Consider the following 10,554-nt stretch of genomic DNA (forward strand, 5'->3'; position numbering starts at 1 on the left):
CCTTCAGATTTCAGCCTAAACATCACTCCCTCCAGTAAGCCCTCCTTGACCTCAAGAGTGGGTTTCCCTTTGCCCCCAGCAGATGATCGGCCTGTTCCTAGGATGTAGGGGTATGTGTTTACCAGATTCGTGGAGTCAGCGAAGGGAGTGATGGGATAAGGGATGCAGATGAGGAAGTTAAGGACACAGTCTCTGCCCGGGGAGAAAGTGAAGCCAACTTTCAATTTCTTGAGTCCAGATCAATGCTTGGGGAGCGACATCAGCGTGCAGAGCGGCCGGTTCCAGGGCGGAAGTGCATCCCTGGAGCCGTTCTAGGAAACTCGGAGGACCCAGCTTGTCGGTGATCCTCGGGCAGAAGTGGGCATTGCCAGACGCAAAAGGCCACTTCAGGGAGCTGGTGTGGGAGGCAGCGGCGAGGTGGGGCTCGTGGGAGGGCGAGAACTGGGGCAAAGCAAGCCTGGAAACGGTGAGGAGTCGCCCGCCAGCCGACCACCTGTTCCTCCCGGGAGTGCGGCGCGTGCTGATTGGCTGGAGTGTTGCCTGGGTACCGGAAGTGGCCGATGCCCGTCGCCCGTGAAACCAAGACAACAGCTGCGGGTTCTGAGCGAGCGGGCGGAGAAGCTTGGGGAGCCCGACCGGAGCGAGTGTGGGGCGGTAGCTGCGTGAGGTGAGACCTCATCCCGTCCCGGCGGGGAGCGGAGGGCACTGGGCTCCTGAACCCCTGGCCCGCGAGCCCCGCGGAAACTCGACGTTTAGGCCCCTACCAGACCCGGGTTCGATGTATGACCTTGGACGTTATGGTCCCCCAAGCCCCCACCGGGTCCCCACCTGCACAAACCCTGGACGCGGCCAGGGCCCGTCCTCGCCCTGGTTCCCTGCCTGTCAGTCGCCAGACAGGAGCAGCAGGGACACCCCCTTCCTCGGTCCTGACTTGGGGGCCGATGGGAGCTGTGGCTTCCTCAGATATTCCATCCCCAAGTAAAGTGCGGGGACGAAATGGCGGGCAGTGTCAGAAACTCCAGGCCTTCTGGCAGCTTGTCTCCAGGGCCGGCAGACGGGATATTAGCATAGGAGGGTTAGTGATGGAAAGGAGGTAGGTTTGAGCGCAGGGTTAATAGAGCCTTGCTGATTGTGGGAACAGGGAGACAACAGAGGAAAAGAAGATAACAGTGCTTTAAAGGAGCTTCTTTTTACAGCTAGTTACTGACATCAGCAATGTGTCAGACTTCCGATCTAGGCTCTTGAGATACAGAAATGAGTGAAATACCCAGTTCTTCCTCCTGGGTACCACAGATTCCTTGTGTAGACAAGACATGTACACAAATTCCTTGTGTATTTACCAGGTACCCGAAATATGTTAGGCACTGGGAATGTCAAGATGAATAGAACATCCTTGCTTATGGTCTAAAGAAGGAAACAGATGACTTAGCCTATCCCTGGAGATTCTGACTCTAAGAGATCTGAGGTGGGACCTGGAAGTATTTTCAGAGGTTTTTCTAGTTGACTTTTCTGCATCTAACCTAATCCCAGGCCAAGAATCATTATTTAAGTATCATTCATTAAACACACAAAAACCTTCCTGCTATGATTGTAAGCCCACTGAAGAATTTTTTGAGTTTTACATGGCTCCTCATATAGGCAGTATGGTGCTTTAAAAGTTTCATTTCTCAGGGTTAATAAGTTGGTAGATATTTGGTTTATGCATCATTATTTTGTGAATGAGGATTTCTGAGTGCATTAAAAGAAATACAGATCTGCAGAGTTGAAAACTGTGTTCTAAACTTTGGAGACCCAGCAGACGCTTGTCATCCCCCAAACTGAGGACTAAGAGTGCTGAGCCTACTCCTGAGATGGCATGTCCATCTTCTCTCTCTCCAGGAAAAACTCATTTTAAATTTAGAAAAGTGAATAATTGAGAAACAGGAAATTATGTTTGGAAATTTGAATTTGTGCTATGAGTAGTGGAGTGTTTCCACATGAGGACAAGGTCTAATGTGTATCTGTACCTCTGGGAAAATCAGTCAAAAGAAGGATGGCTTTGGGACTTCCCCGGTGGTTCAGTGGTTAAGACTCAGCACTTCCACTACAGGGTCCATGGGTTCCAGTTCTCGTTGGAAACTAAGGTCCTACATGCCTCCAAGTGTGGCCAAAAGAAGAAAAAAAAAAAGAAGGATGGTTTTATTTATACATAAAAGGTGTCTATAAAGGAGGTGTCTAAAAACAATATTTAACAAATGGCATTAATATTGTGGCACTGGTGGAATGCAAAGTAAAAATAATCAGAGCGGGCAAAATTTAATTGGGGAAGACTTTCTGGATTAGAATTTTGAACCAGTTTTGAAGTTGGGGATAGATATACATGCCTAACTTCTATGTCTTGTATCTTGTTTTTCTGTGAACACATGATTTTACATATGGTGTGAGACAGATGTGAGTTTTATGAATGCTGATTTTGTAAGGAGCTAGATGATAGAAAAAAAGTAACTATAGGAGAGATGGTGGTGAAAAGGAAAGGCCAGAAGAGGGGTCAGAAGTAGACAGGGACTGAAATACCAGCTTGTGGAACTTGTTCTTGGATGAGCATTAGAGAGAAATTTATTTAAGACAGTGCTTCCTAACTCAAATAGTACCATGGTTGAGGAAGAGAGCTAAATTCTCTATGCTGAATTCTTACAGTTATATAGGTACACATTATTTATAATTTTCAAAAACTTCAATGGAAAAGGGAAAGCCAGGTTTTGAGTGTCTGCCTTTTTTCCATGGGAAAATTAGAGAAGGCACTGAGTGGGGGACGTTGAAGAAGATTCCAGTTCATTTTTAGGGGTAGCAGAAAAAGCTCCCAAGACTTTAGGATTCCAGTAGGAGATCAGGTTCCTTGACCAGGGCTGCACCCTTGAGTGACTCAGGAGGCCTCAGGGTATGATCCTGTGGATGACTGGAGGCTGGGCAGAGAAAAAGGACAGTACAAAGAGCACCCTCCAAATCCCCCTTTTCCCCTTCCCCAGTCTCTCCTGCTTCTGAGAATCTTCATTTCTTCACTAATCTCATCTTTTCTTCCCTCTTAAGCTTTCTGTCTATTGGTACCATCCTTTCTAACATAAGCATATTCAACTCTCTCCCATTGGAGAAAATCCTTTGATTTTCTTTGGCCTTTTGCACTAGTGCCCATTTTGGTCCTCTCCTTTCATCTAAATTTTCTGAAAGAAGCAGCAAATTTACTAATCAGTCCACTGCCACCTGGTTTCTGCTGCTGTCATTCCACTGACTCTGTTCTCACATATGTTATCTGTAACTACTCGGCAGACGTTTTCCAGTTCTTATCCTACTGGATCTATCAGCTGCATGTGATGCTTTGTTGTTCCCTCTGCTATGGCCTTGGTGACCTCTATGCCTTTGTATTCTGGTACTTCTACTTCATTAACCCTTCTTTCTCTTCCTGGAGAGCTTATATTCCTCTCACTACCCCTTTATCATTAGGGTCCTAACAGGAAAGAGGTACTTTGCTCAAATTAGGATAATTTGAGTAGGGTTTATTTGCAAAGAAGTTGTAAAAGGTGTGGGTGTGGGAAGGGTGTTGAGGAACCTGGGACTGGCAATAGCTTAGTAGTCACCAGCCCTAGACCAGAAGAGAAAAGAGGTAGGAGAGGTTCTGGAACCCATATGAGACAGCTGGGTAGAACAGACTCCTTGAGATGAGTAATGAACTTCAGTTGAAGGGCACCAGGAGCTCAAGGAGACCTCATAGGAAGGAACCAGGAGGATAAATACTCCGACCTCACTCTCCTCCCTCCTTTCAGCCTCCTGTTGGGGCTCCTCATTGGTAAAACACATTGGTAAAACACAACTGGAAGCCAGAGGGCCTGTTGGTGAGTGCTGTGTAGGTTAGCCTTCTGGGACAGAGAGCAGGGTGGAGAAAAGTTGAAGGATCTGAAGTGCACATGGAATTTAACTGGAGTACTCTTGAATGTTGGCTTTGGCTTTCTAGGTTTCTGTCTTCAGTATCTGACAGTTCTCACATTGTATTCATTACTGCCTATGCTGAGTACTGTCAAGTCTGTATCTCTCTTCTTGACTGCTGTAAACTTTAGACCAATATATTTTGGCTGATTCTTTGGTACTACTGTATGGATGTGTTGAAACTCATCTTGTCCAAATCAGAGCTCACTTGTCATCTGCCTTCCTAAACTAGCTATTCCTCAATATTCCCAACCTTGGTGGTACCACTATCCATCTAATTATACCTACCTCATGCGTGTATTCAATCATACTCCAAGTCTTAGGGGATTTGTTCTCTCAAACATTTCTCTAGTCTGTTTCCTCTTCATTCACACTACTACTATTACCCTTGCTAAATCTCTGGGGCCATTGTACCTGTTAGTAGCAAGTTTGACTTCATAAATTAAAAAAACCATAATGAATTAAGCAAGGAAAAACCTCATTTCTCTCTTAGATAAAAGAAATCCAGAGGCAGGCATTCCAGGGCTGGTCTGGCAGCTTCACAGGGTCACCAGGGACCCAAGGTCCTTCCTCCTCTGGTCTAGGGCATGCTGGTAAATGCATGGTCTGAGGTGGCACTCCAGCTGTCACCTAATGCCCCAGGCACAGCCCCAAGGAGGGTGAAGAAATGTATCCCCTTACCTTTAAGTAGATATCCCAGAAGTCCCTTGTGCTTTCATTTGCATTTTACTGTCTCATTGGCCAGAAGTTGGTGATGTCACAAAATCTAGCTGCAAAGAAGGCTAGAGAATATATTTCCTTAGGTAGCCTTGTTGCTAGAAAAGTAAATTCATTATTCTGTTGATGAGGTGAGGAAGAGGGAAGATTGGGATAGACAACTAAAAATCCTTGCCATAGCATTTTAGAAGTTTTTTTTTTTAAATACAGGCTTTTAGATTTATAAAAGTGCTAAGAATATTACCTAAAGGGGTCAGTTATAATACTCATAAGTAAAACAACATTGCAAACATATATATAATAACAACCAGTTAGAAAATATAAGAAAAACTCACTAAAAGAGAAGACATACAGAGATGTGATAGATATAAAAGCATCAGGGTAAGTTTGGAAATTTTACAAAACTTGGAAAAATAGAATAGACAGGAAGTTTTTGTAAAAGAAGACAATAAGAGAGAACTTTCTGTAACATATTAAAACTTTTTAAGCTACAGTAGGTTGAACAGTTTGGTATTAGAGAAGGAATAGACTGATCAGGAGAACTGAAAGGAGTCTGGAAATGGACCCAGATATATATATGGAAATTTAGACTGTGGTATAGGAGGCATTTCAAATTAGTAGGGAAAATTAGGTATTGATACAGTTTAGTAACCATCTGGAGAAAATTAAGCTAGAACCTTACTTCATCCAAATATAAGGGAGTCAAGCGTGGTTCCTTCTGTGCCCATTGTAGCTAAGTCATGTTAACCTTCTGAATGGGTGACCCCTACCACATATACAATCCCCTATTCTGTAGAGCTGGTGAGCCCCACAGCACTGGGCTAAAGATAGCTCTTCTTGCTACTCATTTCTGGTTACTGCCTCTATAAACTCCAAAGTCATATTAGTCATTTTTGCCCCTTCTCCTAACCTTCTCCATATATTATCTGCTAATATGGCCACAATTTTCCTTAAATGTTTTCCTTACCAACCTCAGGTTCTGTCCCAACTCACTGTTAATATTATGGAACTTTTATCAGCATCTTCTTACCATCCATTTGCTGTCTCCAGCCTTTAATCTCTTCCTTTGATCATTCCTCTCACTCTCTTCAGTCAGCATCTGCTATTTGTGTAGCATGTCCACCATAATCCTGAATCTTTCTCTTCTTTTCCATAGCATCCTATAATCTCACCAGATACAGAGAGTGCTGTCAGAACCCTGTTGAGTTCCATACTTCCTAGCATGGGCTTCATTTAGCTGTGATACAGTCACTTCACAGACTTACTTCTCTCATTTCAGATTGTGAGATGGGGACTGAGAACAAGGAGGTAATTCCCAAGGAAGAAATTTCCGAAGAATCTCAGCCACATGGGGCATTTTTAGAAAAAATGGAAGAAAAACTTCCAAAGGTGGCGTGCCAGGGTCATGAGTTTGGAGCAGTGTGTGAAGAAGACATATTGGAGGGGCATTCCGGAGAGTCCACAGAAAAGATTCTGGGGCAGGAGTCATCTGAGGAGAGAGACTTTGCATCAGAGTTGATTATCTTTAAGAAATCACCCTCCAGTGAGAAAGATCAGGAGAAGGATGAGAGTGAGCGAATCTGCAGACTCAGCTCAAACCTGCTCACACGTCAGGGAGACACCACATTAGAGGCAGTTAGCACATTTGCTACTTCTGGCCAGAACTTCATAGAGAATTTAGGACCTAACAAAACACACAGAAGTTCTGTGGGAGAAAAGCCTCATACATGCAAAGAATGCGGGAAAGCCTTTAACCAGAACTCACATCTTATTCAGCATATGAGAGTTCATAGTGGAGAGAAACCCTTTGAATGCAAAGAATGTGGAAAAACATTTGGAACTAACTCAAGCCTTCGAAGGCACCTGAGAATTCATGCTGGAGAGAAGCCCTTTGCCTGTAACGAATGTGGAAAGGCCTTCATTCAGAGTTCACATCTCATCCACCATCATAGAATTCACACTGGAGAGAGACCTTATAAATGTGAAGAATGTGGTAAAGCCTTCAGTCAGAATTCAGCCCTTATCCTACATCAGAGAATCCACACCGGGGAGAAACCATATGAATGTAATGAATGTGGGAAGACCTTTAGGGTTAGCTCACAGCTTATTCAGCATCAGAGAATTCATACTGAAGAAAGATACCACGAATGCAATGAGTGTGGCAAAGCCTTCAAGCATAGCTCAGGCCTTATTAGACACCAGAAAATTCATACTGGAGAAAAACCGTATCTATGTAACGAGTGTGGGAAAGGCTTTGGGCAGAGTTCCGAGCTCATCCGGCATCAAAGAATTCACACAGGAGACAAACCGTATGAATGTAATGAATGTGGGAAAACTTTTGGCCAGAACTCAGAGATAATCAGACATATTAGAATTCATACTGGTGAGAAGCCCTACGTTTGTAAGGAATGTGGGAAGGCCTTTAGGGGGAACTCAGAACTTCTTAGACATGAGAGAATTCACACTGGAGAGAAACCCTATGAGTGCTTTGAGTGTGGGAAGGCTTTTAGACGGACCTCTCACCTTATTGTCCACCAGAGAATTCATACTGGAGAGAAACCTCATCAGTGTAATGAATGCGCCAGAACCTTTTGGGACAACTCTGAGCTGCTTCTCCACCAGAAAATCCACATTGGAGAGAAACCTTATGAATGTAATGAATGTGAGAAGACATTCAGCCAGCACTCCCAGCTTATCATACATCAGAGAATTCACACTGGAGAGAAGCCTTACGAGTGCCAAGAATGCCAGAAGACCTTCAGTCGGAGCTCTCACCTCCTCCGACATCAAAGTGTCCACTGTATGGAATGATCTGCAAAACAGGAAAGCCTTCTGAGGGAAAAGCTGAAGTCAGACTTCATGTTCTTAATCTGCACCTCGAGTTCTCAGATCAGATGAATGGGCAGAACTTCCCCTGTCCTTGTATTGATTTTTATTTAAGCAGCTGGACAAAAAAGGATGAGGCACTTTTATGAACTGTTCATTGAGAAGTTTCATTGTACTGAGTTAAATCATAAAAGCTGTTTCAGGCCTTAATTCTCCTCTTTCCTTTTTCCTCCCCTTCCTCCTTCCCCCCTTGTGGATCACATAACATTAGGGGTCTGCACCAGCCATCTAGCCCAGATTGTTACTATTCAGGAAAAATGGAAGAATGTGATTCCATCACCTCCTAGGAATGGCACAGTTGACCCCTTGAATATTAACCCCTGAAATGTTAAAGTCTTGGCCTAGAAGACATACCTCTCTGTCTTTTCCACTGTTTAGCACTGGGATTTAGTAAGCTTTATTAGCTTCAAAATGTTCCAAACTCTCTATCAAGTTTCCTTAGAAGATGGCAGTATTAATGAAGAAGCAGGAAACTTGGGTCATCTCCCATCTAGGACTTCCTCAGTGATTTGAAGAGGTGCCCTGATGGAGGAAACTGACAGGCAATTTACAGGATCATAAGTGAAGGCCCTCAGAATCCAGAGAGGCTGATTAGCAAGGCCAGGGGAAAAACAGGTGAGGCCAGGCCACTCAACATGAGTAGAAGCAGCTCTTTCACAGCCGCTCAGACTGACTGCTCCCAAGAATTCTGCTGCGTTCACTTTTGGTCCCAGTTCCTGCTGCTGCTGCTGCTGACAAATCCTGTGTCAGGAAGTAGCTCAGAGAGGACTGTGCAGCTTCATTGTCAGCAGGCACCAGGCCACAGTGATAAGCAGGTTCACCTGACTGACCAGGGCCCCTGCCTTGCCAAAGCACTTAAGCTCTCATGACCACTGTTGGGGGCCTTGGTTCATGGACCAGAATGTGATAGCCTCTTCTCAGTTTGCCCTTGACCTTGGAATTCTCTTTCTTCAACATCTCTACATGTGTTTTCTGTGTCCCCCTCTGTGTTTCTTTTTCCTCCAAGGAAACACATCCTCAATTTTTCATGTGTCAGTGTTTCTGAGGCAGTCTTTCTGAGGTAGTGGGAATTGCACTAATGAGAATCCATCAGGCTTGGGGTTTGGTGTAAGAACTAGACCTTGAATAAAGCACTTCACCTGCTGATCCCTAGTTTCCTCATCTGTAAAATAAGGGGAGTTGAACTAAATGATCTCAAGTTTCAACCAACCCAATAATTCCTCAACTCTTTTTTAAAAACTTTATGTATCTTCAGTGTTTTATTCTTTAATCTCTTTGTTAAACTAATACTAATCACTAGTATTTATTGAATTTTTACTATGTGTCAGAACAATGCCAGACAGTTTACATTTTTATTGTTACAGCCTCCCTATGATGTGGATCCTCTCTTTTTAAAAACAGACAAACAAAATAGCTTTCTTGTGGTATAATTTACATACCATAAAATTCTCCTGTTCTAAGTGTTCAATTGAGTGCGCTTTAGTTTATAGAGTTGTATAACCGTTAGTGATCTGGGTACTCTAGCCCAATTTGAAAGGTGAGGGGCAGGGGAAATGTCAGGTAACTTGATCACATGATCAAGCTTATGATCACAAAGCTAGTAAGTGCTAGAGCCAAGACTCCAGCCCTGAGCTGTGCTCCGAAGCACTGTGCTGTACTCTGGGTAGGTGGATGCATTACTGCCTTATTCAAAATCCTTTGTACATTTTCTATTAATTACTACATGAATTTGAATATAGCTGATTTAAATCATGTCCTTGGAAACATAACTGGTCATAGCCCAAACCCATCAAATGGGTTTATTCTTGTGTCCCAATATGTGTCCCCTCAGGTTCATGTCCTTGGCTTGAGAAAAGGGCTGTAAAAATAAGATGATTGATTACACAGTTTCCACATCCTTCCAGATACCTCTATTAGAGAACTAATAGACTTTAGCAGTTCTTTAACTTACCTCTTTCCCATGGGTAGATTACAAGTGCAGTGTGCTTTCATTTCTTTTTTCATTGCTCAAGCTCAAATTGAATTATTCCCAAACATATCTTTCTTACTTGAAACCTGGATGTCACCCATTCCCTTAACTTCTGATTCCTGTGTTTGAACATTTTATTGGCACATACACCCCTTGCCAGCCCTTAATATAGAACTCAGCACCTCTCTAACACTCCCCACAAAGGATCCCTTCACACAAACATACCCATGAGTAATACTGGCTTTACTGAAGATTTTGGTGTGTAAAAAGTGGAGAAGGAGGTTCATATTCTGTTAGACATTTTGTTCTCAGAGTGCCCTTGGACAAACTGCCACTGAAAATTTTTCTCTTTGTCCTTCCCTCTCAGGTTTATCACTTAAGCTTCTTTTTTCTTGCCAGATAATGAGCAACCCCCCACTTCCAGCTCCATTACCTTCTTAAACCCACTGCTTAGCAAAGAGAAAAAAAAAAAAACCCTTCAGTTAAATATACTATTGGAACATTAGATGCAATTTTGTGGCCAATTTTTGTTGTGCTCGATCCTAATGTTAAGGGAGGAAGTTCTATCTCATTCTAGAAGAATCTGCCAACATATATTAGTGTTTTCCCAGGAGAAATTCTGGTGAATGAAATTATTTCCACCTTCTTATATACACACTTCCTGTAACCTCACTTCCTGCCTTTACCACCTCTCATCCAGCTAGCTCAGACTCCTCTCTTTTCCTTGTTTGCCCCCTCCCCCTCAATTTACTTGGGAGCCAGAATCTGACCATAATGTAATTACAACTGGTAGTCATAATCTAGTGCAAGTAGAATTCTGTCAAGGAAAAAAAAGACTTAAGTTTTCTTAATGTTAGACCCATTAAAAATACCAGGCCTCACAATCTCAAAGACCTACTAAAATACCCAGAAATACCCTTCATGATTTTTGCAGCTATGTCCATGTATATTTTCACCCTTCCCTAATTAAAGTTTTATTGGTATTCTAACGCTTTGTGTAAATAAAGTATTTCTTTACAATTCTA

General features: G+C 43.1%; 1 protein-coding gene and 1 long non-coding RNA gene across 2 annotated transcripts; one reads left to right on the forward strand and one right to left on the reverse strand.

Annotated features, from left to right (window-relative positions):
* The first annotated feature begins 510 nt into the window (after window positions 1-510).
* Window positions 511-10,554, forward strand: ZFP3 (ZFP3 zinc finger protein). The gene is made up of 2 exons (XM_055576798.1): window positions 511-667; window positions 5,954-10,554. Exon 2 carries the CDS (start codon window positions 5,962-5,964, stop codon window positions 7,483-7,485), a length of 1,524 nt encoding a protein of 507 aa, XP_055432773.1. The 5' UTR covers window positions 511-667; window positions 5,954-5,961; the 3' UTR covers window positions 7,486-10,554.
* Window positions 2,412-5,759, reverse strand: LOC129649406 (uncharacterized). The gene is made up of 3 exons (XR_008713102.1): window positions 5,705-5,759; window positions 4,639-4,739; window positions 2,412-2,942 (listed from the first exon to the last, which is right to left on the reverse strand). It is a non-coding gene; the product is annotated as an uncharacterized LOC129649406 (long non-coding RNA).

The sequence above is a fragment of the Bubalus kerabau genome, chromosome 4 (assembly GCF_029407905.1).
Source record: "Bubalus kerabau isolate K-KA32 ecotype Philippines breed swamp buffalo chromosome 4, PCC_UOA_SB_1v2, whole genome shotgun sequence".
NCBI lineage: Eukaryota > Metazoa > Chordata > Mammalia > Artiodactyla > Bovidae > Bubalus > Bubalus kerabau.